General features: G+C 54.7%; 11 protein-coding genes across 11 annotated transcripts; 7 read left to right on the top strand and 4 right to left on the bottom strand.

Annotated features, from left to right (window-relative positions):
* Positions 1-1,451: 1,451 nt before the first annotated feature.
* On the bottom strand, positions 1,452-2,228 carry BDP55DRAFT_734903 (mitochondrial F1-F0 ATP synthase subunit F of fungi-domain-containing protein; the record flags this gene model as incomplete). Its single annotated transcript, XM_060580260.1, has 5 exons — positions 1,452-1,477; positions 1,576-1,641; positions 1,709-1,862; positions 2,088-2,102; positions 2,181-2,228. 5 exons carry the CDS (start codon positions 2,226-2,228, stop codon positions 1,452-1,454), a joined length of 309 nt encoding a protein of 102 aa, XP_060422245.1.
* A 376-nt stretch (positions 2,229-2,604) lies between these two features.
* Positions 2,605-3,388, top strand: BDP55DRAFT_638731 (ETC complex I subunit conserved region-domain-containing protein; the record flags this gene model as incomplete). Its single annotated transcript, XM_060573152.1, has 3 exons — positions 2,605-2,807; positions 2,888-2,998; positions 3,079-3,388. The coding sequence occupies 3 exons, from the start codon at positions 2,605-2,607 to the stop codon at positions 3,386-3,388; spliced, it is 624 nt and encodes a 207-aa protein (XP_060422244.1).
* Positions 3,389-3,787: 399 nt separating this feature from the next.
* Positions 3,788-5,759, bottom strand: BDP55DRAFT_623603 (ran binding protein in the microtubule-organising centre). Its single transcript, XM_060571391.1, has 4 exons — positions 5,508-5,759; positions 5,336-5,412; positions 4,896-5,091; positions 3,788-4,705 (listed from the first exon to the last, which is right to left on the bottom strand). Exons 1-4 carry the CDS (start codon positions 5,601-5,603, stop codon positions 4,253-4,255), a joined length of 822 nt encoding a protein of 273 aa, XP_060422243.1. The 5' UTR covers positions 5,604-5,759; the 3' UTR covers positions 3,788-4,252.
* Positions 5,760-6,814: 1,055 nt separating this feature from the next.
* Positions 6,815-8,733, top strand: BDP55DRAFT_638729 (uridine kinase; the record flags this gene model as incomplete). Its single annotated transcript, XM_060573151.1, has 10 exons — positions 6,815-6,997; positions 7,067-7,144; positions 7,194-7,243; positions 7,354-7,498; positions 7,551-7,593; positions 7,656-7,741; positions 7,795-7,822; positions 7,874-7,915; positions 7,966-8,197; positions 8,250-8,733. The coding sequence occupies 10 exons, from the start codon at positions 6,815-6,817 to the stop codon at positions 8,731-8,733; spliced, it is 1,371 nt and encodes a 456-aa protein (XP_060422242.1).
* A 1,090-nt stretch (positions 8,734-9,823) lies between these two features.
* On the top strand, positions 9,824-11,989 carry BDP55DRAFT_734899 (uncharacterized protein; the record flags this gene model as incomplete). The annotated part of the gene is made up of 2 exons (XM_060580259.1): positions 9,824-11,903; positions 11,973-11,989. 2 exons carry the CDS (start codon positions 9,824-9,826, stop codon positions 11,987-11,989), a joined length of 2,097 nt encoding a protein of 698 aa, XP_060422241.1.
* Positions 11,990-12,227: 238 nt separating this feature from the next.
* Positions 12,228-14,105, bottom strand: BDP55DRAFT_595862 (ribosome biogenesis protein Nop53/GLTSCR2). Its single transcript, XM_060570986.1, has 2 exons — positions 13,630-14,105; positions 12,228-13,529 (listed from the first exon to the last, which is right to left on the bottom strand). Exons 1-2 carry the CDS (start codon positions 13,779-13,781, stop codon positions 12,293-12,295), a joined length of 1,389 nt encoding a protein of 462 aa, XP_060422240.1. The 5' UTR covers positions 13,782-14,105; the 3' UTR covers positions 12,228-12,292.
* Positions 14,106-15,659, top strand: BDP55DRAFT_685699 (ras family protein). The gene is made up of 6 exons (XM_060576469.1): positions 14,106-14,429; positions 14,504-14,529; positions 14,610-14,698; positions 14,758-14,887; positions 14,957-15,235; positions 15,303-15,659. The coding sequence occupies exons 1-6, from the start codon at positions 14,380-14,382 to the stop codon at positions 15,356-15,358; spliced, it is 630 nt and encodes a 209-aa protein (XP_060422239.1). The 5' UTR covers positions 14,106-14,379; the 3' UTR covers positions 15,359-15,659.
* Positions 15,660-16,368: 709 nt separating this feature from the next.
* Positions 16,369-17,316, top strand: BDP55DRAFT_567157 (Inositolphosphorylceramide synthase subunit Kei1-domain-containing protein; the record flags this gene model as incomplete). The annotated part of the gene is made up of 2 exons (XM_060570567.1): positions 16,369-16,410; positions 16,546-17,316. The coding sequence occupies 2 exons, from the start codon at positions 16,369-16,371 to the stop codon at positions 17,314-17,316; spliced, it is 813 nt and encodes a 270-aa protein (XP_060422238.1).
* A 1,919-nt stretch (positions 17,317-19,235) lies between these two features.
* Positions 19,236-20,085, top strand: BDP55DRAFT_437995 (uncharacterized protein). Its single transcript, XM_060567568.1, has 2 exons — positions 19,236-19,389; positions 19,745-20,085. The coding sequence occupies exons 1-2, from the start codon at positions 19,347-19,349 to the stop codon at positions 19,954-19,956; spliced, it is 255 nt and encodes an 84-aa protein (XP_060422237.1). The 5' UTR covers positions 19,236-19,346; the 3' UTR covers positions 19,957-20,085.
* On the top strand, positions 19,744-24,703 carry BDP55DRAFT_685686 (sulfite reductase hemo protein). The gene is made up of 2 exons (XM_060576468.1): positions 19,744-24,354; positions 24,417-24,703. Exons 1-2 carry the CDS (start codon positions 20,215-20,217, stop codon positions 24,444-24,446), a joined length of 4,170 nt encoding a protein of 1,389 aa, XP_060422236.1. The 5' UTR covers positions 19,744-20,214; the 3' UTR covers positions 24,447-24,703.
* A 6-nt stretch (positions 24,704-24,709) lies between these two features.
* BDP55DRAFT_685684 (uncharacterized protein) lies at positions 24,710-26,104 on the bottom strand (the record flags this gene model as incomplete). Its single annotated transcript, XM_060576467.1, has 3 exons — positions 25,615-26,104; positions 25,491-25,551; positions 24,710-25,422 (listed from the first exon to the last, which is right to left on the bottom strand). The coding sequence occupies exons 1-3, from the start codon at positions 25,677-25,679 to the stop codon at positions 24,712-24,714; spliced, it is 837 nt and encodes a 278-aa protein (XP_060422235.1). The 5' UTR covers positions 25,680-26,104.
* Between the last annotated feature and the right edge of the window lie 1,819 nt (positions 26,105-27,923).

Genomic DNA, 27,923 nt, shown 5'->3' with positions numbered 1-27,923 from the left:
GGAGGAGGAGGGGAAAAGAGGGAACTCACGAGCTTGGGGTCAGAATGGACAGAAGCATCAACGGGGGCGGCGAGGGTGGCTTCAGTTGCCATCATACGTCGTCGGATGTTCTGCGCTGGAAGAGCGATGTTTGGCTGTTCCGAGCTCGAGTCACCAAAAGGACTTGTTCTGGGGTCGGGTGTAAGGTAAGGTGGTCGAGGGTCGAGATGGTGGTGGAGGTTGGTGGTTGGTTGGAATTGATGATGGAGTAGGTACTCTGTCTGTATGGGCCGGGGAGCGACGAGTCGCAGAAGTCGAGCGGTTTCGTGTACCTTTATTCGAATCGCGGGGCGGATGCGATATTGGGAATCGCAGATTCGGATAGTTCCCCTACCAGCAAGACGTACGTCGTCGGCTTCGTCGTCGTCAAGGTATGGCGTCCGAGGGGGGGTTTTGGAGGGAAAAGAGGAAAAAAAAGGAGCGCTGGGCTCGATTTTCCTAGAGGAGCTGCAGTCGCCTAATCAGGGATTAGCGTGCGGCAGGGGAGCAGCCAAAGTGCTCACTGTCCACTGCTGGCGGTGCTGCTGGGTGCTGTTCAGCGCTGCTGTGCAGTACGAGGAGGACGGGAGGAGGCAGGTAAGGAAAAACAGTGGGCCCCTGATGGGTACCTGCCCGCCGACGTGGTCACTGGATTCTGTTAGACTAATACAGGATACGTACACAGTAGAATGAGGTGGGAAGGCTGTGACAGTGTGTCAGCCTTGTGTACTGTACATCTAAAACACTGTGTCATGGCTCAGCTCGGCCTAGTGCGGAAAGCGCTGGCTTTGTGGGCTGGGGAAAGCACGGGAGGAAACAACGCGGGATCCCCCGACCTCCAGCAGGCTATTCTTGGATCCAGTGCATTGATGAGCGCCTTCCGTCTGAGCATTATGGACAATGAGGCAACCTCCGCACTCTCCGGCTGCAGCTATTTTAATGATTGTGAAGGTAGAAAACCAGTGAAATTCTTGATGTTTCCAGGCCGACTATGAGATGCTAGACAGCTGTACATAGTAGACACCACCTAGCAAGCCAAACTCAATGGTGGCCCCTTATACTCCGTACATCACTGCTAATGGCATCTTCTTCACTGAGTACCTGACATCACATCGGGTTTCCTGCAAGTTTGAGCTGAATGAGCATTACGCAATACCACTCAGTTAATCTTTGACTAGCTGAAACAAACTCTCGGCTCGACTTGTCAGCGGCCCTACAAAGGACCGAGAACGAGAACACCCCTGGCAATCCCTTTTGTTTTCTTTCAGATTGCGCTTTTCTTTCTGTCCATTGACACTTGGGGAATACACGCTGGACACGAAAAGGAAATTTGCCGAGGAGCCTCCTCCTGGAGAATAGGTTCTAATTCTTATATACACGGTCCCAATGCCATTACACAGCCAGAGGCTGGACTACAACCAAATGGGAGTCGCTTAGTGAGCATTGTTCTTGTGGTGGCCTAATAATCGTTAGCATCACATCATCAAAACACGAGCCCCGTCTCTTCTTCTTCGTCTTCATTTCGTCTGAATTGATGCGATTAGGGGGTTGACGTACGGAGGTGGAAGTAGTAGTTCTGAGCGTAGCCGATGACGAGGAGGAAGCCAAGGGCGTGAATGATGGCTACACAACAGCGGTCAGTCTTCATAACTGTACTCGATGCACAGCTGCGATCCAGAGAGCAACATACGCTTCGCAGAGGCGTTCTTGCCGCTGAAGTGCTTGGCGGCGTAACGGCCGAGGATGCCAGTGGGCTTAGCCTCGGGGGCGGCACCACGGGGGAGCTTCTCGTAGAAGTTGACAACGCGCTGCATGCGAACGGCGTTGGGGTCCGCACCAAGGGCCTGAATAAGAGAGAGTCGTCAAGTTAGCCCTTTCTGCCCATATGGATCGTATGGTTGTTGCTGCTGTTTGTTGTGGAAAATATGCATAGCTCCGAGTAGCTCCGTCCATTCGCCCCTCCGTATCCCGTGCCCGAACCTCCGAATTCGCCGGGTATCCTTTTCCCATCCAACCTCGCATCCATCATAAAAGCAGAAAAAAAGTGTAATCGGGGTTTATAATCGTACCTTGGGAGAGGCGACCTAGTTGCATCGCGTCAGTAAAGTTGTTCCAGCAATAGCCGCCGGTCGTCGGTCGGACAGAGGGAGAAGAGCGCGCACCTTGGGGGGAATGAGGGTCGAGAGACCGCGGCGGGGGACGAAGCTCATGATGACTGGGGGTATCGAAGAATCGGAAGGGTCGCTCGGCGCAAACGGTCAATTGATCGGGTCAATTGACTTTATCGATTTCGACGTGGAGGGGGAGAGGCTGATGGCTATGGTGGACGACGAGGGTGACGCTCCGTTTGCCGAAGTGAGGTTTGTAGCGAAAAGCACTCGTTTCTTTCGGGTCAAGGTTCTTGCGGCGACCAATCAGCGCGCTCTATTCCGCGGCAACCCCCAAGCAAGGCCCTTCCGCCTTGTCCAGTGCCGACCAGCAACCACCACCACCATAATCGCCCTCCCAAAGTAATTGCTCTCGACGACGACGACGTCAATTGCGCTTCATCAATTGGGAGAAGCGAAACCCACACTGTCCGTCGCAATGGCTTCCCTCCGCGCCTACAACGCAGCCCGCCTGCTGCGGACCGCCGCTCCCTTCCGAGCTTCCGTCTCCGCGCCCGTAACCGCTCGCCGATTCGAGAGCCAGCTCACCACCGGCACTACGACACAGCAGCCCTCCGCCGTGCCCCCCTCGACCGAGCAGAACGAGCCCGACTACAGCATCGCCGCCGATAAGGCTACCTCGTAAGGAAGCTCTCGGAGGACTTTTGCATCATCATAGACAAAGCGAAATAAGAGTGCTAATTGGCCCCGTCTTTGCGCAGGACCTTCACCCCGACCCCCAAGAAGCTCCAAAACGGCAGCGAAGACGTTCCCTACGTCCAGGCCGCCGTCATCTCCGGTGCCCCCATGGAGCTCCAGGCTCGCACAGTCCGGTACGAATAGCCATCATAATTCCCAGGATACGTCATCGAGTCAAGAGAGAGAGAGACTAACGGACGAAACCTTTGCATAGCATCTACCAGGAATCCAAGCCCGCAACGCAATCAGGCAACTGGAAGGGCCACCACTGGCGCATGGACTGGGACATCCTCTCCAAGGGCCACCGCTGGGAGAACCCGCTCATGGGCTGGCAGTCGTCGGCCGACATGATGCAGGGCACCAAGCTCAACTTCAAGTCCAAGGAGGACGCCGTCCACTTTGCCGAGAAGCAGGGCTACGAGTACTTTGTCCAGGAGCCCCAGTCAAGGCGAATCAAGCCCAAGGCGTACGCCAACAACTTTTTGTACTCGGCCAAGAAGCTTAAGCACATTCGAACTAAATAGAGAAGAGAGAGAGACTGCCTGCATCACTTGTATATAACCCTTTCAAGACGTTTCCTTTTCGTCCAGGTCAGACACCCCGTTGCTAGCTAGGATGTGGCGAAAACTACGGTTATCGTAAAAGAAAGCAATAAAAAGTTGAAACATCATGGGAGGTCAATGTGATTTTGATATTCGAGCCGACTTCCTCGATGAACATGCGGGAAACTTGGTATGTTGAACTGTAATCGGACTTTCTCTCGATGTGATTGGCCCAGCAGTCTCCACCCAAGTTAGACACCATCAACACCAGCCACTAACAGGTACTATGAAAGTTGAGCAAAAGCCTTTGGGGTGTGTGGTTATGCAGAACCAACGGTGGCATATTACAAGACAGCTCACGGGGGAAAAAAAAAAAAAAGGTAAAGTTCGGAATTGCCATGATGGCTTCTATTCGTTTATCGGTCATCTGTTGACCCGACGTCGTGAACCATTAAAGATATATGTAGCATGGTCTCATGCATTCGTAACCGAATGTTGAACGCCTCCAAGATTTGCCAATCCTGGCCAGTCCCCCAAAGTCAAATCCTGCTTGCTCTAAACGCCATACGCTCTTTCCTAGCTATCATGTTCGTCTTCTTCATGGTATTCCATGATCAGCTCAACCAAACGGCGGTCTTCACCGTCGTCAGTGACATGGGCCACGCCCTCGCGATAGCTCTCCGCTCCCAGGATGCGATTCTATTCCTCGACCTGGACGGTATATGGGCTGTCAAAAGACGGCCAATGAAGCCCGTCTGTTTCTGACCGACTGCCATCACTCGACGTGCCGTCTTGCGGGACATCAATATCCTTGTCGTCGCTGCCGTAGTCCTCACCACCGTCGCCCTACGAGAGCAGCATCGGTTCGTGCACGTCACTCTCGTCCCCGTTCAAGCCGAGTCCGATTCTCTCAGGGAGGGGCTTCTTCTCTGCTCTCGCAGCAGACTCAGCCCAAGCCCTCATCTTGACCAGCTGTCGGATCGCGGCTTCCCTACGCTCCGACTGACGCTGTAAGATGGCCTTGTTGACATCATCCGCAACATCCCGTCTCAGGTCTGGATGCAAGATGGCTGCCAACTGCGGTTCGAGATCGTTGTGTGGGAACACAAGCAGCGCCATCGTCTCTTCCAAGTCTTTTAGGAAGCGCGAGTCGGTCGGTGCACGTGGTCCAAGATGGTTCGTGGCGAATGACAAGGCAGGAGTGATATCCCCGCCGGGTGTGTTCGTGCACGCCCGAATGAGCTCCACAAGTTGGAGACGGAGCAGCGCGAAGTGCAACGTTGGATCGCGGTCCAGGATCTGGGTAACTTGTCAGAATAAGTGTACAAAACAGAAAAATGCTAACAAGTGGTGTATGAGGTGAAAGCTCATTAAAAAGTGGTTGTTCCTCATCAAAGTGTCCCGAAGGTGCTATGAGTGGTGCATGATAACTCGATGTCTAATCACTGCAAGTGGGGGGGGATAATAGCGCGAAGTGCAAATAACTAACCTCTGAGTCAAAGTCATTCAAGGCCTCGATGGCGTACTGAATGCTGCCAGTGTGAATAGACTTTTGGATCTGCTGGCGGACCTTGATCGTCTCGTCAACTTGGTGGGGTTGGAGATTGGCTTCCTTGCTGAATTTTGCGGCAGCATTAGGGTATCCTTCCATCGTCAAGTAATCGAGGATCAGGGCGTTGATGTCGCTGAAAGTTCATGTTAGTACTGAGGTCCTCTTCGCTCAAGTTCGAACAGATAAAAGAGGTGCAAAACAGCAAAAGTGTCAGGGTTATTTTATATCGAGTTCTCCGCATGGTAATTGCTAGGAGAGATTCCCATTTGATAGTTGATCATCATGTGAGCTGGGAGGGGGGAGAGGGGGAAGCGCCAGACGTAGCCTCGGAGCTAGCGCCGGGCTAAGACTTGGGAGAAGACAAGAGAGATGCTTACCTTTTGGGCGACTTGACGTCCTGAACACGCCTCTCGAAGGCATGCTTCATGGGTGTAGCAGTCGACGCAGACGAAGTCTGAAAGACATCTTAGCTAGCTGCCAACAACAGCCACAAGACGTGGCCAGCGTGGAAGCACACTTGCACACAGGCACACAGGGAGCTCAACGGACCATGATTCTCTCCAACGTCTCCCGCACGAGACGCGCAGCAGCTCTATTCCAAACTGCTATGGCTGTTGGGTCGTTGATGTCCGGCAGTCCTGACATGCGATGGGAAATGCGCAAATGCAGGGAAAGCAAGGCAGGATCAGACTCTGGGCTGGGCCGTCGTCACATTTGAGTGGCCAGTCGAGCTCCCGTTTGTTTTGGTTGTGCGAAGGAAGTGTTTGAAAGAAAGATGCTGAGGAAGAAATGGTATCGGATGTGGAAGAAGGAAGAAACGTCAGAACAAAGAGAAAGAGGCTGGAGCGGAGCTTTATTCGGTTCCAGAGTTTGCGGCTGCAGAGGGCCAATCGCAGGATCAGCCGGACCACCTGGCGTGGGGCAGCCATGATTAGATAATCCGAGGCATATGAACCTGAGGAACATCTCCTATAGGGCCCTATGCCTTACCTAAGCCTCTAAGATACCAGGGCCATAGGGTCAGACAGGTAAGGCGCTGTGAGCAGCCACGCAGCCTGGGGGGCCACAACTGGGGTCGGACAGGGCTAAAAAAACACAGGGCGCGCCCCACCGAAAGCACAAGACAGGCAGGTACCAGAGCTAAACCTCACCTGCCCAAGGCTAAGGGAGTGCTGAGCAACGTGCGGCGTGCCTGTGCTGCTGGAGACGAGAGCTGCATCTAGACCCTGTGTGCCCGTCTGTGTGAGCCCAGCCCGCCATTGGATCGTCCACCTCGACACGAGATGTTCCGTTCGAGAACCAGACCAGATGCTTTGAGGAAAGATAGCACGCGAGCACAGCCTCTCCCTTTTGATCAGCCTGTTTCGACTTGTCTCTACCATCTCCAAGATTTACAACCCACCTTCCGTATAGAAACAGTACAAGGCAACTTCCCCTCTCGTGGCTCCCATCTGATTAGCAGCTTTGTGGTAGGCGGTAGGTACCTTCCATTCGGTTACCTTGCCTTCAACATCCAGCCCGGGCAGCTCCACCAGGCTTAGGTTGTCAAAGTCAAGCATCCATCCCCCTCAGCGCTTATCTCTGGGGACTGGACCCTGGAAGTCGCCTTTTAATCAGTGTTTTCATTTTTATATCCTCAAACTTCCTCTTTGCTTCTTCCCCCCCTTCCATTGCGAAGGGAGCAAACACCAAATACATAGTCAACTCCTGCAGTCTTTGTTCCTCAGGTCGTTGGTTACCGTCTCCCCTCGCCCTTACCCAGCTGCAGATCCGAGGACAAAGCTGTAGCTATCCGATAAACAACCACCTGCTTGCCCCGCGCATCGACGTCGGCGACCTCCGCCTCTCATCATATAATGGCAGACAATCACAGCGGCACCGAGTCTCATGTGACGATCCAGCGACGGACTCACTACTCACCACCATGGGCAGATGTCAGCATCATTGGCATTGCTGGCAGTTCCGGCTCCGGGAAGTCGACTCTGTCGCATGCCATAGTGAGGAAGCTGAATCTGCCCTGGGTGGTGATTTTGTCCATGGTATGTGTGCATTTACCCCGCCAACCGGCTTGCGGCGATGGCCCCTCCCCTGACTCGATTTGAATATAGGACTCTTTCTACAACCCCCTGACTCCTGAGCAGTCAAAGAGGGCTTTCGACAACGATTTTGACTTTGATGCGCCAGATGTAAGATGTGCGCTGATGTGCTGCTAGCATGCTTATTGACCAAAACCAGGCCATTGACTTTAATGTACTTGTGGATTGCTTGCGCGATCTGAAGGCTGGGTAAGTCTTGTCATTTTCGCTCATGAGAGATGCTTCACGAGATTCTTCTATACTGGAGACAGACATCTCAGCCTTCGATGTTTGACTTCATGATAATAATTGGCCACTAGAAAACGGGCTGAAATTCCCATTTACTCCTTTTCTAAGCACCAACGGTTGGACAACACCACAACCATCTACTCACCTCACGTCATCATCCTGGAAGGAATCTTTGCCCTCCATGACCCCCGTATTATTGATCTTCTGGATATGAGGGTATTTCACTCCCATTAGATCAGACTGCGATCGATTCCTGACTGTTGCTCAGATATTCTGTGAAGCGGATGCCGATACGTGCCTGTCACGGAGAGGTAAGTCGCAGGTAGCCCAGGGCTCGTGAGAGCTGTTGCATAACTGACCTTGCAACTTCAAGTGTTAAGAGACGTCAAGGAGCGTGGCCGTGATGTCGATGGCATCATGAAGCAGTGGTTCAAGTTTGTGAAACCAAACTTTGAAAAAGTAACAAACTCCGTCGTAAAATCGTTGTGGTCTTTCCTAATATATGTTTGTAGTTCGTTGAACCGCAGCGCAAAGTCGCAGGTAAACTAGCCGAGGCGCTTTAGATGCATTGTAGAGACTGACCATACCTAGACATCATCGTGCCGAGAGGTATCGAGAACCGCGTTGCCATGGGTAAGTAACTCATGATGTCCGTATAACTTCATAACTAATGCCTAGGCCAGCCATGGTTGTTCAGTATATTGAACGCAAGTTGATCGAAAAGTCAACCCACCACCGGGCAGCACTCACGCAGTTGGAGTTGGCGGCTGCCAGCGACCCTCTGTCCGACAGAGTTGTGATTCTGGACCAGTCACCGCAACTGAGAGGCATGAGCACCATCATTCAGGATATCGACACCTCTGCGGAAGACTTCATCTTCTACTTTGACCGCCTTGCTTGTCTTCTGATTGAGCAGTGAGTATTTTGTCTGTCAGGTGAAAGTTGACACAATGAGCTAACAAAACAGGGCACTCAACAATGTGCAATTCAGAGAAAAGACCATTGCCACGCCTCAAGGTTACAAGTACAACGGACTCCAGGCCACGGGCGATGTAAGTGCGGTGCTGGTCCTTAGGGGTGGAGCTGCCTTTGAGACGGCCTTGAAGAGGGTCGTCCCCGACATGCGGACAGGCAGAATTCTGATCCAGTCCAACGTAAGGACGGGAGAGCCCGAGCTGCATTATCTCAAGCTCCCGGATAACATTGACTCCCACGAGTCGGTCTTATTGATCGATACACAGATGGCCAGCGGAGGCGCGGCACTCATGGCTGTGCAAGTTCTCGTTGACCACGGCGTTGCTCAGGACAAGATTGTGCTGGCGTGCTATGCCGCCGGAAGGCTTGGTGTGCACCGGCTTGCAAAGGTGTTCCCTGGTATCACGATTGTCCTGTGCAACATGCTTGCAGACATTGAGGATCGTTGGGTAGAGAAGAAGTACTTCCGATGCTAGCCGTAGGCATACATATATTAACCGGCCGAGCTGCGCCGAGCCTACTTGTGTAGCAAAACCGATGAATGCACATGTGGCAACAGTAAAGTCTACCGCAAAAGCTGCATCATGATGCCATGGAGTAAGGCTGTTTCGTGAAATTCGAGGGTCACCAAGGGCTAGAACCCGTGTTTCTGGGAAAGGCCGCATATTCGCCTGCCAGGCGTCTGCAAGATCCATTGCCTTACATATATGTCTTCGCCTTCTTCGCACTCTACACGGATACCGGATCGCGGCTGAGGTCCTTGTCATTGGCCCAAGATGCGGCTACAAATTGGCCGAACGAGACACCGAGAAGTGGACATGGCGGTGGAGACCACGGCTCCCGCGGCAGGGGCCTCTGGCGCCGCTGACTGAGATCACAGTGTCGCTAGACGAGTATTCAGGCCGAGAAAGGACCCTTTTTAAGGATCTTATCAGCTCGGACGACCGTGAGAGCGCGGCGCCGACAACGGAACTTGGATGTTGGGACGAAAGTCCGAGTTGTCGGTGACGGCGATATGCGGTCGGATTCTATTTTCTGTAAAGAATTTTCTTTTCCGCCTGCTTCGAAGAACGCACACAGAACCTACCTCATCCAATGGAAATGTAAGTTCAGGTGAGGTATTTGGAAATATTTTATGTCTTCCCTATCTGGTGTAATTGCATGGGAGGCAACCTTCGGCTTAACCGAACAATGACGTACTTGCTGGAGCTGTTGGCAGGTACCTTAGCTTCCTCGGATTTGACGGTTCTGGCGCGAACAGTACCTTAGTACAAGCATCATTACGCATACGTCCAGGGAGCTATCCGCCAGCCCCTAGGAACCTTTTCATTTTCGTGACCACTACGACCTTGATTTTCTCTTCTTGGGAAAAAAACCACAACCTCACCTTTCTGGCTACTTTGGTCTTTTGCTGCTTGTTGCAATTGATACCTCGCGACACATCTCTAGAGCTTTTCTGCTTGCTCCCATTCACTCGTTTCGACATGACATCCCCATACTGCTAGATCTACCATACTCTATCACGACGTCAGACGAAGAACTCCAGACTAATCCGCGATAATTAAAATGCCTCCCACCACATCCGCGCTGAGGCGCATACCTCGCGCCGTTTCTCACACATCACCCATCAGCTTATTCAAACCTACGCCGATATGCAAGCAACAAATCGCCGACCTCTCGCAAAGGCGGGCCTTCATTAGCCCTCCTCCACAGCGATCCCGTACAACGCCTACTACACCTCTCGCCAACTCCTTCTTCAATGCACAGGGCCTGCCCAAAGGCACCGCCATCCGATCCGCCTCCGGCGCGCCGCCGCCTCCCACCCCGAAACAAAAGTCAAGACTCATCCGCTTCGCATACGCCAGCGCCGCGTGGCTCGGCGGCGGCATCATCTTTGTCGGCCTCGGTGTGGTTGGCTTTTTCATCTACGACGCCTCCACTTACAAGGAACACCCGGACCAGAATGAAATCGAGGTATCTGAGCTGGCGCTGAGCCCCAAACGAGGCGGGCCAAAGAACCTGCCCATCGCTGAGGTTCTGATTGACGACCTGGACAACGAACACATGAAGAGCGCAAAGGAGAAGCCTAAGCTTGTTATTCTCGGCGGTGGATGGGGCGGAGTGGCTCTCCTCAAGGAGCTCAACCCCGATGAATACCACGTTACCGTTATTTCCCCGACAAACTACTTCCTGTTTACGCCCATGCTGCCTTCTGCCACTGTTGGAACCCTGGAACTGAGATCACTGGTCGAACCTGTCCGCCGAATTCTCGCCCGTGTTCACGGTCACTTCATCCGTGCCAAGGCCGAGGACGTTGAGTTCTCCCACAAGCTGATCGAATGCTCTCAACCCGACGCCTTTGGTAACGAAACCCGATTCTATGTCCCCTACGACAAGCTTGTCATCGCCGTTGGATCTACCACGAACCCCCACGGCGTCAAGGGATTGGAGAACGCCCACTTCCTCAAGGATATCAGCGATGCGCGCAAGGTTCGAAACCAAGTCATGCACAACCTCGAGCAAGCCTGCCTGCCGACCACTGCCGACGAGGAGCGCAAGCGTCTCTTGTCTTTTGTCGTCAGCGGTGGCGGTCCTACGGGTGTCGAATTCGCGGCCGAGCTGTTTGACATGCTCAATGAGGACCTGACACTGCACTTCCCCAAGCTTCTCCGCAACGAGATCTCCGTCCACCTGATCCAGAGCCGCAGCCACATCCTCAACACCTATGACGAGACCCTCTCCAAATACGCAGAGGAGCATTTCGCCCGCGACCAGGTTGATATCCTCACAAACTCGCGCGTCAAGGAAGTCCACGCCGACAAGATTGTCTTCACCCAAAAGCAGCCCGACGGATCTCTCCTCACCAAGGAACTCCCCATGGGTTTCTGCCTCTGGTCAACAGGCGTCGCCCAAGCCGACCTCTGCAAGCGTCTCTCCTCCAAGCTCGGCCCCTCGCAGACAAACCGCCACGCTCTCGAGACGGACACCCACCTCCGCCTGAACGGAACACCCCTCGGCGACGTCTACGCTATCGGCGACTGCTCTACCGTGCAGAACAACGTGGCAGACCACATCATCTCCTTCTGCCGCGGCCTGGCCTTCAAGCACGGCAAGGATCCCGAGACCCTCGAGCTTCACTTCAGCGATTGGTGCGAGGTGGCCAGCGCCGTAAAAAAGCGCTTCCCCCAGGCCGTCGGCCACCTGAAGCGCCTCGACAAGCTTTTTGAGCAATTCGACAAGGACCAGTCCGGTACCCTCGGTTTCGGCGAGCTTAGAGAGCTCCTGAAGCAAATCGACTCCAAGCTCACCTCCCTCCCCGCCACGGCGCAGCGCGCCCATCAGCAGGGCCAGTATCTCGCGCACAAGTTCAACAAGATGGCGCGCACGTCTGACGGGTTGAAGGCCAACATGGTTCTCGACGGCGACATTGACTCGGTGGTGTACAAGGCGTTTGAGTACCGCCACCTCGGCAGCCTGGCGTACATTGGCAACTCTGCCGTGTTCGACTGGGGCCAGGGTTGGAATTTTGCTGGAGGGTTGTGGGCTGTGTATATGTGGCGGTCCGTCTACTTTGCGCAGAGCGTCAGTTTGAGGACGCGGATCTTGCTTGCCATGGATTGGGCCAAGCGCGGTCTCTTTGGAAGAGGTATGTTTCCATTGCCCACACTCTGCTGTTGACTGGAGCAGCTGATAACTAACACGTGTGATTTTACAGATTTGATGAGCTACTAGAAAGCAATGATGCGTTTTGCTGCAAGAATGATTCTTTCTCTTTTGTTAGCATACCCTGCCGGAGTACGAGGTACGAAATGCACCTTGGGAGAGATGGATGCATCCGTATAGAAGTTACAGAACCCCGAGAGAAAAAACAAACAGGATACGTAGGCGGTCTCTATATAATATCATATATTGTTCAAATACATTTCCCGCCTATTGAGCGCGTGGCAGGGTTCGATGTGTAACGAAACAAAGTGACAGTCAAAATATGCACGCTTTTGATGATTATTCTGATACATAACAGTAGACCCCCGTTTTCTAGATCCTGAAATCCTTGTACGACCACTTCTCCGTAAGCTTGGCCTTGGCCTGCTTCTTGAACGGAATATGTCTCCTCGACTCCACCTTACCGCGAACAAGCAAACTACGGTACCGGTCTCTGAGGAGGTTGCCCTCAGGTCTCAACAACCGCAGCGAATCCTGCAGCTCGTCGGGCAGGACCAGCTCCAAGTCCCTCTCGGGCAACTTCAACTTGCCGAGCTGTCTCCTCCGCAGCCGGCCTTCGTCCTCGATATCATCCTCGTCGTCGTCGGCGTCGCTTCCCTCGCCCACTTCCTTGGCCAACGCCAACGCGCTCTTGGAGGCGTCGCGGCCCGCAATCTCGGCGGCGATCTCCTTGATCCGTTCCGCCTGCGCGGCCTTCTTCTTGAGTGCGAGCTGGTGCTTAGCCTCGCGCTCCGCCTCCTTGCGGCGCTTGATCTTGTTCCTCTGCTGCGGCGTCTTGCGCTGCGGGCGCTTGGTGGTGGGCTTATCGTCCCCTCCTTCGACGCCGCTCTCGAACCCTTCCCAGGCGGAATCCTCGTCCCACTCGGACAGCTGCGCGCGCGCCTCGGCGGCGTCGGCCTCGGCGGCGGACTTGGCGACGGCCTCGCGCTTGATGCGGTCGGCTTCCTCGGTGGCGAGGCGGGCTTCTTCGGCGGCGACGGCGCGGGCGCCCTCGGCTTCGAGGCGGTCGGCGTAGTCGTCAAAGGTCGGGTTGTAGGAGTATCCGCCCGTGGGCTTGACGACGGCTGGGAGCTGGCGGCCGCTGGCGGTGAGGGAGATGGGGGCGTGTTTGAGGGTTTTGGGGGGTTTGGCTTTTTGTACGTCGGGGAGGAAGTTGTCTTCTTTGCTGGTGGCGGTCATATCCTTTTTGCTTGCTGCTACGGCCTTGGAGCCCGGTGCGGCGCCCCAGAGGTCGTAGGTTGCTTCCTGGGGTACGAGGGCGGTGGATTCTTCCTGGTGGCCGTCGGCGACGCGGCGGAGGCGGCTGAGTTCCTTGTGGGAGACCCAGTCGGTGCGCTGGCGCTTGACGGGGAGAAGGCCATCCGAGGTCTTTGAGAGGGCGGTTTCGGCTTCGCGCTTCTGTTTGCGAGAGGAGACGGCGGGAACGGAGGAGCGGGCGGCGAGGATCTCGTCGGACTTGAGCGTCTTCTTTGGCTTGGGGCGCTTTTCGACTTTGCCGACTGTGTCGAGGGTGAAGAGGTCTGCCGAGTCCTTTTCTGCGACGACGCCACTATAGGATTTGTCGATTAGTTGTCTATCCTGTGTGCCAATTGGGAAGTGCTTGGAAAGAGGGAGAGTGGGAGTTTTCCAAGGAGAAGAGAGTTACGTACCCGGCGATAATCTGTGTGTTCAACTCATCGAGACCTTCTTGCACCTCGGAGACGTCGACGTTCTTCCTCCACGCCTTCTTTCCCTTTCTCGAAGGTTGCTTGCGTTGCTGCGGCGCTTCGCCGTCACCCGAGAGGGGCTTAAGAACGGGCATGTTGATATTGACCAAGACGCACACTGTTGTGTTCCGGGCTGTCGGTATGTGCAAGAGGAAGGGAATTACTGAGGATATTCCTGATGTCGAAAAGTCGATCTTTGCGCCTTGCCCATTTGCTGGTCGTCGAATCTGCACTCTGCACCAGCTGGGACGGCGGGGCCTGGACCGTCCAGAAATTTTCGAGCCAGGGTCTTTTTTTTTTTATCTTATCGGATATGGGGTCACTCTTATCGATTATCAGCACGTGATGTCCTTGTCTATGGTGGCTCCTCTGAGCCACACCTCAATGGATGACGGGGGCGTGGTAATGCGCCCAAAGACGGACAGGTTGACCTCCTTTTACCTGTCCAGCTTGCTTAATTTCCACGACCCGCGATCTACAGTCCTCACCCCTCCTCGTCTCGGCCAACGCAACTCCCCTCCGTCGCCGGATCTCGTTCTTTGGTCCAGCAAAAGCGCTCAGCTTTTCTGCTTCGTTTTATTTACCGACTTGACGACTCCCTTGCATCGAGCCAACGTGTCGGTTCCGTAGCCCGACTGGCAAACCCCCGATACTACCCTTCGGAAGCTTCCCTTTGATAAAAAAACCGCAACCATGGCGTCCGGCGCAGGCGGGTCTTACAACAACCCCCTCAAGAAGTTCAAGTACGATTCGCGCCGATTGCGAGATGTTCCTATTGAGACAATTGCACGATAAACTAACGCAATGAAACTCCCAGACTTGTCTTCTTGGGCGAGCAGAGCGGTATGTTCCTGCATTTTGTCTTCTTTGACGCGGCGAGAGAGAAACACCCTTGGCTAATACGTTCTGTCTGTTATTTGCAGTGGGGAAAACTTCGCTCATCACTCGATTCATGTACGATTCGTTCGACAACATGTACCAGGCGACCATTGGAATCGACTTCCTCTCCAAGGCAAGCCATCATTACGTTTTCGAACTGGGGCCGAGGAACCACTGTCTAATGCGTTGCAGACCATGTACCTTGAGGACCGGACAGTGAGATTACAACTTTGGGATACCGCCGGACAGGAACGTTTCCGCAGCCTGATCCCCTCGTACATTCGCGATTCCAGCGTCGCAGTAGTCGTCTACGATATTTCAAGTACGTGTAACTGCACGGGGGCTGTAAACCAAAGGAGGAGCCCGGGACTGACTTTGAGGCAACTTGTAGATGCGAAATCCTTCCAAAACACCAAGAAGTGGATCGACGACGTGCGCGCCGAGAGAGGAAACGACGTCATCATTGTCCTTGTGGGCAACAAGACGGATTTGAACGACAAGCGAGAAGTGACGACGCAACAGGGTGAGGAGGAGGCCAAGAAGAACAATCTCATGTTCGTCGAGACTAGTGCGAAGCTGGGACACAACGTCAAAACGCTGTTCAAGAGAATAGCGCAGGCTCTTCCGGGCATGGAGGGAACAGATGCTGCCGCGCAGGCTTCAAGCCAGAGTGCGTATTTATTCGCTATGAAACGTGGTTTTGATATGGGCAAGTGAGGTACTAACGTGTGATGCAGTGATCGACGTCAAGACGACCCCTGCTCAATCGTCGCAAGAGGGATGTGCATGCTAGACGGTCTTCGTGAAGGGGAGGCAAACAAAAAAAAGACACAACGACTCTGGAGCAGAAAGTCCCGAGGCGAACCGTGACGGACGACGCGGGGCTGAGTTGGAGTTGCCGTTACGTTACGTTGCGACATGACTGGCGGGGCATGACATCTTAAGCATAGCGTGCAAATGGGGATTTTCAGCATCAGTTACAGTTTGTATAATAACGGGCTATACTCCACGGTCGTTAGTACATACCTACATTTAATGGCTCTTATTTCTCTTCTTCCCCAACTACTTTGTCTGTCTACATGATGTGCGGTGTATGTGAGAGTTTCCTACCGGCAATATCCATCATGTATCAAAAGCCAGCTGGCAAATGAGTTGTCTATGTTGCTCACCGCCCGAAATGGCACGGGACTCTCACGATGGCTGGTGTCCGTGATGCTACGGTGGGCTGTCACCGAGTACCAGGGTCTAACCACCGTGCGGTGCCAGCGTAGGAATGGCCCGCAATCCGTGGCATTGATTTCCGGTGCATGGCACTACGGGCACACTACACGTACGGAACTACGGATACCTCGCCTTACAGATAGCGGTGCATTCACAGCCAATGCTGCTGCACTCTCTGGCAATCTGCAGCAACCCAGTTAACTATTGCAGACGGGAGACGGAGCAGAAAGCGGCGCGGACTCGTCCAAAACCCCGGGGCGTGACGCTATGACGGATCGGGTGGGGCCCATCATGTCATCGAGAATTTAGGAAAGGTGCGAACGCAGGGTCTTTCCGCTCTTATTTTTTTGCCCATGTCATCCGGCGCTGCCGCTTAGGTTCAAAAGTGACGGGGCCTCTTGTTGGGCTCGACTTTGCGACGCTTCCCCAAAGCTTCTCACCTGACACCCTTTACGAATTACCTGAGCTCCCAAAGACGGGACCCCTTTCTTTCTGACGCAATACGGATACCCTTCTTCTGTTGTCCGTACACACATACACCAAACAGATATCACGAACGAAGTGAACGGATAGACAGACGAGATGGCGTTTTCGAGATTCAGTATGCGGTTGCCGCTCCCAAAGGTATGCTTGTAACACCTACATCATCTCCCTCACCCAACTGCGCCCAGCATTTACACAATATCATGTTTATCACCTCAACGGGCGCATCACTGGACGGCTGGCTAACATGGGGATCACGTTTTGTGTGTGCAACAGACCTTTCTGGGCTGCATCGGCCTCCAGACAGGCGCCGAGGTTATCTCCCTCATCCTCCTTTTCAACAGGCTCACCGGCCTGTACGGCCTGCTCGCCATTCTCACGGGCTACGAGCTCTCCGTGACGCAGCTGTCAATGTACCTCTACTCGCTGGGCGTCGTCGTCCTACTAGCCATGTTCATGCCCCACATCCGCAAGCAGAGCCCCTTTGAGACGCTGGGCCTCGCGTGGCTCTACATCGTCGACACCATCCTCAACGTCGCGTACACAACCTTTTTCGCCGTAAACTGGTACCTCAACAGCAGCGCCCTGGACAAGCACCCGGCGGGAAGCACCACCCCGGCAGCGGCTGGTCCGGCCGCGGCGGCGGAGATTGCGGAGACGGCGCTCGCCAACGGAGCGCCTGTTGTGCCTGACGTTCCCGGCACGACGAAGCACATTGGACCCCAGGAGTCGTGGATGAGCTTGGGGCTGATTTGCTCCGTCACGCTGGTGCGCGTCTATTTTGCGCTCGTCGTCATGTCGTTTGCGCAGCAGGTGATGCAGCGATACACGGCAGACATGGGCTGGGAGGAGGAAGGCCGCAGCAACGCCGGCAAGAAGGGCGGCGTCGACGGACCTTTCTCGCAGGGCGAACCGGGCGGTGAAGGGTCCCGAGGCCGTATCGGGCGCGTGATGCTCGCTCTCGGTCGCGGGTACTGGCTTCGCGAGAGGCCTCAGGAGGAGTGGGCGAGCGCTGTGAGCGCCAAGTTCCGGCACGCCGGAGTTTAAGTATCTTCGGAATCCGGGACGACGCGAGATTGAAATAAGAGAGAAGCCCACCGAGCCGGTACTTGAGCGGCAACGAGATGGATGTCGGTGCGGCATGTCGGCGGCAGCGGGTGGTTGACCGCTTGGGAGTGGATACCGCCGGGACGGCAAGTCGATGATGCCATCGGGCGGTGGTATCATTGGGCGATGGCATCATTTGAGATTTTCTATCTGTTGTGGATTTGATGCCACGCGCCGAAAGAGGTGGATCGGGATTCATGAGCGAAATGCAGGTCGGGTGCGATGGAGAAATTCTGTACAACAACATTGATGACCCTCAATCACGGAAGGTGAATCGGCGTTTGGGTCATTGGGAGAGATGGTTCGTCACGAGGGCATTCAATTCGGTTGGTGCCCGGTTCACGATGAAGATTAAAGTGGGACTGGGAGAACGTCCTTCTGTTCCAAACCCCGAATTTGGGCTTTGGAGAGCATACGATACAAGCTACACACATAATAAGCATACTTAGTAACTAGTACAGTAATACAAAGATGATCAGGTTGAGATGTTATTGGATGACTGGTGGATGTCGGGCAATGGACCATGGAGTGACAGTCTGACAGACGGAAACTGCAAATACAGAGACTACCATTTGTAATCCGAAAGAATCTCCGGGGGAGGGGGATGGAGATGGTGGGTCTGGCGAACGGGATATGGAGCAGCATGTCAGTCTACGGAATAGTTTCCACTAGTTGACTCGCCTCCAGATGGATGGGATGAGGTACGGCAACGAATCCGAGCTCTATTACCTTTGGGCTCTTGGAGTCTGGTTGAGTCTTGCTCTTGGGAGGAAAAGAGACTCAGAGAGGCTCAGAGTGAGAGGAAGGGCTTACCGGCCGACAACGGCCTTTTTCGGCATTCGGGCATGGGGGGTCCAGATTCCTTCCCCCTGCTTGGTGCTGTATTAGCCAAGAAGTGCCATTGGATCTTGGATGGAATTTGTTAGAGTGTTGTTGAGTGGCTGATTGGGTAAAGTAGGATGAGCTAAGACCAAGAGTCTAGAGCAGAGTTTGTAGTCTTTCTTTACATACTACGTAGGACTAACATGCTCGTAGCCGTCAACGATTCTCGTGATGAATAATACAACAGCAAGGACAGGACAATACCCAAAGGAGGCAACTGCCAAACGGCACTCGCTGAAGTCCCAGCTCTTTCTCTCTCTGGAGGAATCCCGATGTACCCTTTTCTGAGCAATGCACACCCCCCAATTGCCCCCCGATGCCCCAATGCCCCCAAAGGCAAGCCAACCCGCGGCGCAATGGGAGCAGTGCGGCATGGCAACTGGCGAATGGACTGGGGAGACGCTGCGCTAGCCGATCACGCAATCGACCCTGATGTCGACAAAATTCATTGTTTTCTGCGGGGCGAAATTTCTCGGTGGGCACAGCACCACCCCAAGGCCCCAAGCACGCCAGAAGACAGCAGGCGCAACCCGTCATCCACCTCAGCTTCTTGCCTTAAGACGACGAAACCAGGCAAGGGAAGGAACAGGAATTGGGTACTTTCCAGGTCACTGTGTTTGATTCCAAAAGCAGAAAGAACCATCGGAGCTGTTTCGCAACTTCCTGGGGCGCCTTGGACACTTTTTTTTTTTTATCCAGCTTGCTATCCATTGATCTTATTCTTAGACATCTTATTAACTTACACCATATCTTCCTCCTCTCTCTCACACACACTCTCTCTCACTCTCACCCTCCTTCTCCCTCTGCCTCTTCTGTGCCATTCCAGCCCACGTCGCCCGTCTCCAACAAACCTCTCTACGGGTTGAGCTGTGTTAGTTGTTGGTGGTGTTGTTGTTGAACTCCCTGTTGGAAACCCATCCCTCCTTGGTTCCCGGTCCAGAGGAAGCCAAAAAAAAAAAAGACAGAACACGAAGAAGCCGGAACTGCACACTGCAAACGACAGAGTTTCGAGACCAGCCACTGTACGATACCCCCCCTCGAATTCGCCCTCGAAACCTCCACCAGACACGAACATACACATATCGACAATGGCTCCGACAAGAGGTCAAATCCAGACGCCTGGAGAAGCTGGTAAGCAATTGTTCACTTCAATTCTTGGATTACTCGGCTTTCGTCTGCTCCTTCCCCCCCTGGTCTCGCACTCTGCAGCAGCAGCCGCCATCCTTCAGCGCGTGTGCCCGCTGTAACTACAGCGAAGCTCCAACGATGTTGGAATTCGGCCAATCAGAGCTCTGCTATTTGTCGCATCCCAGTGGTGCAGAGTCCCCCAGCAACCCGCTCGTGATGGGCAATGGGCAGCACCCAGGAAGAGGCAGAGGGATGATGGACGACGACGCCAGCCAAGGTCGCAGGACAGTCGCAGTCGCAATTTCAATCAGCGATGTCGATGACAATTCTGGCTTATGCTGACATGCGCTCTCTATAGTTGCGAGAATCGCATACCTCGCCAGCGACGTCGTTGTCTCTGTCCAGCCTTCATTGGCAAAGGACTCGGAGTTCTCATCCCACCTCAAGCGCTACGTCGCCCGCAGCGACAAGAGCCTCGTCGCAAAGTCTTCAGTCACAGAGGTGAGAAACCACTCGATGCATCCTCTTTCGTGGTCCTTTGACTTGGTAACTAACTGCGTCTGTCCCTAGGTCCAACACATAAGGCACAATGCCGACCCTCTCCTCTCCGTGTTTGCGCCCACTCGCGCCGGCAAGCTCGTCGCCGTAACGACCTCATCAACTGTTCTCCTGCCCGCCATCTCCCACCTCTACAAGTTGGCAAACTACCCCGTCGTGCTTCACGTCGCCCTCCAGCCCGCTGGCTTCCCCGACTTCTCTGCAATCACAGCCATCCGCAACTCCGGATGGACTTTCCTGCAGTCAGAGTCTCTCCAGGAGGCTCAGGACATGGCACTGACGGCACACGCTCTCGCCCTGCGATCCGGCAAGGGTGTCGTTCACTTCTTCGCCTCGTCTAGCAGCGATGAAGATGCAGCCATTGAGGCAGAAGACCCCGAAGTCGTGCGCCAGATTCTCGACGTTGACGCCGCGAGGCGCTTCCAGCAGCCGTCCAACGGCTCTGCTGCGTCGGCTGTCGGTATCTATGCCGATGACGGCCGACTGCCGGTGGCCTCTGACCGATCCGACGTGCCGCCGACCGGCTCCTCGCCCATTAGTGGTCTGAGCTCTTCCGAACTCGCATCGTCCGTGCACTCTAAGCTCGAGTCATCCAGGGCCTCGGTACAGTCCAGCGCCGAGCACAGCGTCACCGACAGCCCGCCCTCTGTCGTCTCGTCCAACGCCACCACTATCGAGTCGTCCCTGCCCGTCGTCTCGTCTGAGGATATCCTCAAGTATGCCAACGGCATCTGGGCCCAGATTAAGAGGATTACTGGCCGTGAATACCAGGCCTTCTTCTATGCCGGCCCCACAAACGCAGAGAACTGTCTCTTCGTCTTCGGCTCTGGAGCCTACTACTTTGGTGATGTGATTGACCAGGCCCGCCGCGGAGGAGATTTCTCCAAGGTCGGCATCCTTACTCCCAGACTGTACCGCCCGTGGCTCAGCTCCTCTCTCACTGAAGCTCTGCCCAAGTCTGTGAAGCGCATCGCCGTCCTGGAGCAGGTCCACCGCAAGACCACAAAGTGGGGTCCCGTCCTCATCGATGTTCTCACCAGTGTGAAGAGCGGCCCTGGTGGTGTGCAGACTGTCGTCGGCTACCAGCTTGGCTACATTGACCCCAAGACCGTCATCCAGGCTCTCCGTGGCGTCCTGCAGAACCTCACTTCCGACTCCCCTGTTCAGAACCTCGAGATCGGCCGCAAGGAGGTCCCCCGGGAGGTTCTCGAATACGGCCTTGAGAAGCCCCAGGTCGAGAACTCTTACACCAAGATCCTCGACCAGCTCTTTGGCCAGAGAGCCTACATTGCCAACGCCCTCAAGGCTAGCAATGCCGGCATCAACTCCTCGATCCAGGCCAGCCCCGAGTTCGGCTTCGGTTCCCTCTTGGCTCGCAAGGAGCGTCGCCTGCGGTTCGTTAACGAGGTCAAGGAGGCTGCCAACAGTAATCAGTTCGTGACTGAGTCGCCCAAGAGCTGGCTCGCCCGCTGGGCTGCCAACGAGGCTGACTCCAAGAAGGCGAATGAGATCGCCGACGACCTGATCCCCCGCTTGGAGACTGATGGTTCTTCCATTGCCCGCAACTTGCTGTCCAGCAAGCGTTTGTTCCGTAAGGAGTCCCTTTGGCTTGTGGGATCCGATGCCTGGGCCTACGATCTCGGCAACTCCGGTGTGCACCACGTCCTGGCCTCTGGCGAGAACGTCAACATGCTCATCATCGACTCGACTCCCTACTCGGAGCGCGCCGCTGCCGATGCCAACCGCCGCAAGAAGGACATTGGTTTGTACGCCATGAACTTTGGCAATGCCTACGTCGCTTCCACTGCCGTCTACGGCTCCTACACCCAGGTGCTGCAGGCCATGCTCGAGGCTGACCAGCACAACGGTCCCTCTGTCGTTCTGGCGTACCTGCCCTACTTTGGTGAGACCGACTCTCCTCTCACCGTCCTCCAGGAGACCAAGAAGGCGATTGACGTTGGCTACTGGCCCCTGTACCGCTGGAACCCCGCCAACGAGGCCAAGGGCGAGCCCAACTTCACCCTCGACTCTGAGCGCATCAAGAGCGAGCTCAAGGCTTTTCTGGACCGCGACAACCAGCTCACTCAGATCATGCAGCGCGACCCCGTCTTCGCCGCCAACCTGTCGCAAGACTTTGGCTCCGAGGTCCGGGCTCAGCAGAAGCGCAAGGCCAAGGATGCTTACGACCAGCTTCTTGAGGGTCTCTTTGGCGCTCCCTTGACTGTGCTGTACGCCTCTGACAACGGTAACGCTACCAACGTTGCCAAGCGTCTTGCTAACCGCGGTAAGGCCCGCGGCCTCAAGACCAAGGTCTTTGCTATGGAAGACTACCCCCTCGAGGACCTGCCTTCTGAGGAGAACATCATCTTCGTGTCCTCGACCGCCGGCCAGGGAGAGTTCCCACAGAACGGTCACGCTCTATGGAATGCTCTCAAAGACAACACCGAGCTTGACCTCGCCAACGTCAACTATTCCGTCTTCGGTCTTGGTGATCGCCACTACTGGCCCCGCAAGGAGGACAAGATCTACTACAACAAGCCTGCAAAGGATCTTGACCGTGTTTTGTCTAACCTTGGCGGTAAGAGACTCGCCGACGTTGGTCTCGGTGACGACCAGGACCCCGATGGATACCAAACTGGTTACCAGGAGTGGGAGCCCAAGATCTGGCGCGCCCTTGGCGTCGATAACGTTGACGGCCTTCCCGAAGAGCCTGCTCCCATCACCAACGAGGACATCAAGATCGCCTCCAACTTCCTTCGTGGTACCATTGTTGAAGGTCTCAACGACCCCTCGACTGCTGCCATCTCTGCCGCTGACCAGCAGCTTACCAAGTTCCACGGTACCTACATGCAGGACGACCGTGATGTCAGAGATGAGCGCAAGGCCATGGGCTTGGAGCCCGCCTACTCCTTCATGATCCGTTGCCGTCTGCCCGGTGGTATCTCCACTCCCTTGCAGTGGGTGCAGATGGACGACATCGCCAACGAGCTCGGCAACGAGACCATGAAGCTCACCACCCGTCAGACCTTCCAATTTCACGGTGTCGTCAAGGGCAAGTTGAGGCCCGCCATGCAGGCCATCAACAGAGCGCTCATGACTACCATTGCCGCCTGCGGTGATGTCAACCGTAACGTCATGTGCAGTTCTTTGCCCACCCAGTCAAAGTACCACAGGGAGGTCTGGGCCAGCTCCAAGAAGATCAGCGACCACTTGCTGCCTTCGACCACTGCCTACCACGAGATCTGGCTGGCGGACGAGAATGATACCAAGACCCAGATCGCCGGTGACGCCGTCCAGGACTTCGAGCCTCTGTACGGACCCACCTACCTGCCTAGAAAGTTCAAGATCACCATTGCCATCCCTCCCCACAACGACACCGATGTCTACGCCCACGACATTGGTCTCATTGCCATCAAGGGTAAGGACGGCAACCTCGAGGGTTTCAACCTGATTGCCGGTGGTGGTATGGGTGCCACGCACAACAACAAGAAGACGTACCCGCAGATCGGCCGCATGTTCGGTTTCGTCAAGACGGACCAGGTCCACATTGCTTGCGAGAAGATCATGCTCGTCCAGCGTGACAACGGTGATCGTAAGAACCGCAAGCACGCCCGTCTCAAGTACACCATTGACGACATGGGCGTCGACGTCTTCCGCGGCAAGGTCGAGGAGCTCTGGGGGCAGAAGTTTGAAAAGGAGAAGCCTTTCGAGTTCAAGTCCAACGTTGACACTTTCGGCTGGCAAAAGGACGAGACGGGACTCAACCACTTCACCTTCTTCATTGAGAACGGTCGTATCGAGGATACCCCCGAGTTCCAGATGAAGACTGGCCTCCGCGAGATCGCCAAGGTGCTCAAGGGCGAGTTCCGCCTCACTGGTAACCAGCATTTGATCGTCAGCAACGTCGCGGACGAGGACCTTAACACCATCAAGGATCTCATGAAGAAGTACAAGCTCGACAACGTCCACTTCTCCGGCATGCGTCTCAGCTCGTCGGCCTGTGTCGCCTTCCCCACCTGCGGTCTCGCCATGGCCGAGTCAGAGCGCTACCTGCCTGTGCTGATTACCAAGCTTGAGGACTGCCTTGAGGAGAACGGTCTGCGCCAGGACTCGATTGTCATGCGCATGACGGGTTGCCCCAACGGTTGCGCGCGTCCTTGGCTTGCTGAGGTTGCCTTTGTCGGAAAGGCGTACGGCGCGTACAATATGTACCTCGGCGGTGGATACCACGGCCAGAGACTCAACAAGCTGTACCGCCAGAGCATCAAGGAGGACGAGATCTTGGCCATCATGAAGCCGCTGCTCAAGAGGTACGCGACTGAGAGGGAGACTGGCGAGAGATTTGGTGACTTCTGCATTCGCGTTGGTGTCATCAAGGGTACTAAGGAGGGTCGGGATTTCCACGAAGGGGTAAGTCGAGGTTCCTAAGCTCACTCTAGCAGTTTCATCGCGATGACTAACAGTAATGATAGGTTCCCGACGAAGAGTCTGATGAGGAATAAGCTTGTTCTTGCTTTTGAGTAATGAAGGCTTTAAGAGAGGTGATGTTCGGTGCGAGGACGAGAATTGAGATTTACGAAGGATGGGTTTTGCAAAAGAGAAGGAGAAAAAAGTTTCGGAATCTTTGTAAAATGTACATGGTCTTATATCCGCTTTAGCAGCTTTCAAGCATCAGGAGGGGGCGGCAGGCGTTGCGACTTGCTTAATTTTTTATTTTTTTGCCATACTTTTCTATATATCAAGAACATTTTCAAACAAACAACTTTGCTACATGTTGATTTTCTCGGAGAGCGCCTCGAAGACCAGGGACTGTCCTCTCAGAAGCTTGGAAGCGTCAGCTTCCAGCAGTAATAGCATTGAAAAACATTGCTGGAGTGGCGGGCACTGGGCCGGATTCTTCTCACTAGTCGGCAGTAAGGTCGTGTCCTTCTCCCCCATCGCACGGAGACCAGCTTGGAATACGAGGTGGCTCATTGTCCAGTCAAAAGGAAATATCAGAACCTCTTCTTCGGCTGGTAGCGGTGCCCCTACCTTCGCCTCCTCGTAAGCAAGGTTCGCGAATACCTGCTGGTGTCGGAGGAGCTGTAACGCGGCCTGTGATACGCCGCCGCAGATGGTGAGTGCGTTTCCGCCTGGTGTTGGCCAGAGGGTTGTGATGAGGGAGAGGGCGTGGTGGTGGTGTAGTGAGCCCCAGGCGAGGAGGGCGTCTTTTGAGGCGGGGGAGGTTGTTGGGGATGAGGATGTTGTGGATTGTTGCCAGGTTGCGGACCAGGAGTCGAGGGTTTGGCGGTAGGTTTCGCAGGTTGATCGAAGGGTTGGTGTAGTCTCGTGGGAGAGAGCTAGGGTGGTGGTCGTCGTGGTTGGTTTGTTGTGGTGTTGGAGGATCGTGTTGTGGATTTGGAGTTTGAGGAGGGAGATTAGGTAGGAGGAGATTGAGATTTGTTCTGCTTGTGTGGATGTGGTTCTTTGTACGAGTTCCTGGGGGTGAGTGTAAGATAGTGAATTTGAGGGGATGAGATTGGTGTAGTGTGGGTTTGAAAACTTACGCGACGGAGGTCGTCTCCGACGACTAGTAGGCTTGGTCGTCCAAAGGCAATCGACACATGACTTTTTGTAAATATTCTTTAGATATTTTGCTATTGTGGTTTCAGGATTATGAGAACAACATACCTCTCGAGAGTATACAACGTCCTAGTCAGCATACAAAACACAGCATGGTCCTTGTCCTCTTCCATCGAAGGCCGGTGGGACAGGTCGAGAAAGAGACGGATGGCGAAGCCGAGGTGTCGCCAGACGTCGCCTGCGCTGGGCTCGAGGAGGGTGTAGACGCAGATGAGGAGGGTTCGTTGGAGGAGGGCGAGAGTTTCGGTGCGGGAGGCGTGGGCGCAGGTTGTTGGGAGTGAGGGGATGGCTGTTTGGAAGTGGGATTCCGCGAGGGGGAGGAGGGATGGTGTAGATTTGCTGGCGATGAGGGCACCGAGGGCGATTATGAGGTTGAAGAGGGGGGTGTTGGTGTTGGTGGTGGTGGTGTTGGGGGAGGGGGCGTGGTTGTGGTAGTGTGTGGTTAGGATGTAGGTGAGGGTTTGGGGTTGGAGGGTTGGGAAGAAGGTGTTTATTGAGTGGGAGAAGAGGGCGAAGAGGGGGGTTGCTAGGGTTTGGGGGAGGGGATGGAAGGTGACGAGGTTTTGGAGGGATGGGTTTGGGATTGCTGTTCTGCTCGTGAGGCGGAGAAGGGTTGGTGAGAAGTCGTGGGTGGAGGCTTTGCTGTGGCGGAGGTGATCTCGGAGGCACCCGAAGGAGGACCAAGGGCCAAAGAACGTGGTGCTGAGCAAGTTTGATGATGGTGAAGTTCCGGCTTGAGGGGGGGTGAACGGTTTGGAGGGGAGGAATAGGGGGTTTCCTGTAGCTGGCGGATGGTGAGTTTCGTTTGATGGACGACAGGGCGGGGGTGTCTGCTTTGCTATGTCCTTCAACTCATCGACGAGGAGTTGTATCTGTCGAAGAGGGATGTTTGTCTTCAAAATCGGGTCGAAGATAAGACACTCGCGTGAGGTCCTCGCACACTCCTTGCAAGCTGGGAGTTGACGCTGGCACTTTGTCCGTCTATCCCTACAAAAGCTGCAGGAAGGAATTGCATCGAGGATGACACCTAGCTCCTCCTCCAAGTCGCTTGCGTTGTTGTTCCTTGCACCGCGTTCACACTGAGACCTCGTTTCGACGGCGTCTGGGGAGGATGAGGTACTAGTAGGCTGCCCGCCAGACGGAAGCGAGAAGTAGCTTTCATTGGAGACGTAATCTTGGTCTATGAAATCTGTCCACCACTGCTCATCGTTGATAAAGTCTTGACTAATGTTTTCTGATTCCGAAGGAGGAGGCGTGAACTTCTTTGGAGGCGGGAACGGTATGTTTCGGTGGCGGATGCTGTGGATTCGTCGTTGAGTGACTAGACAGTCGAGTTCTTCGAGAACTTGCATGTCGTAGTGGCTTCCGTTGTGGCCAACGGGGTTGCGGAGGTTTGTGTCGATGAGTTCGTTGATGTAGCTTGCTGTATCGGCTAGTGGGGGCCATCTGCTCGACAAGATGCTCTGCGATTTGTGTTAGTGGCCATCTATGTGTGAATTTATTTAGTGTTTCCGACATGGGACGGACTTACCAGGAGTTCTGCGAGGTTCTTCAATGCGTCGGCAGCATTGTCTGCAAGTGAGGCACGCTGTAATGTTGAAGCATGGTTTCGGAGAGCGTAAAGCAAGAGCATGCCGGCTTGGAATACTCTGTTACCAATCTCAAATACCATGACAAGGCCGCCAGACTCGGCTGTTTTTGTGTCCAGCGATATGAGGTCGACTGCTGCCTTCACCACCGAGACCAGAGACGCTTCGGAAACGGCGATGTTGCGGGAGCATGGACGGTGAAGCATGACTTGGCATTGGAGACAACTGGAGCTTAGCTGCAAATTCGTCCTGCCGTTTGCCGTGGTGACGTGATAGAGACTCTGTATTCTTTGATCCATTCGCTGGACCCACTCGTCGTGGGAGCCGGAGTGACTGGGAACAGGACGGTCAAAGAACTGCGTTGCCTGGATCTCCGATTTCATGACGCAAACTTGGAGGTCGAGGAGGAACTGCCGCTCTTTTGGGTGGCTCACTCGCTCAAAGTCGGCCGTCTCAGATAACTCGGATATGTCGCCGCCGCCGTGGGGAAGCCGGGTTGTGATGTGTTCGTCACTCAGTGCAACTGGACATCCTCCGGAAATCGAGACGACTCTGTCAAGCTGATAGACCTTTTAGAAATTCTATTAGCAATAGCCACGACCTCAAGATTGGGCTGGGCTTGAACTTACAACCCAAAAGATGCGCCGGCGCTGCTCGGCATGCCTAGGGTCTCTAAAGACCCGTGCATCTGGCTCTTGATGCAGCCCAAGGCTTACAGCCATGCGCATAGCCTCTCCGGTGAGATACCATAGGTTAGATGTCTGAGGT

The sequence above is a fragment of the Colletotrichum godetiae genome, assembly GCF_030913485.1.
Source record: "Colletotrichum godetiae strain CBS 193.32 chromosome Unknown BDP55scaffold_92, whole genome shotgun sequence".
Lineage (NCBI taxonomy): Eukaryota > Fungi > Ascomycota > Sordariomycetes > Glomerellales > Glomerellaceae > Colletotrichum > Colletotrichum godetiae.
This window is presented reverse-complemented; position numbering and strand designations above follow the sequence as displayed.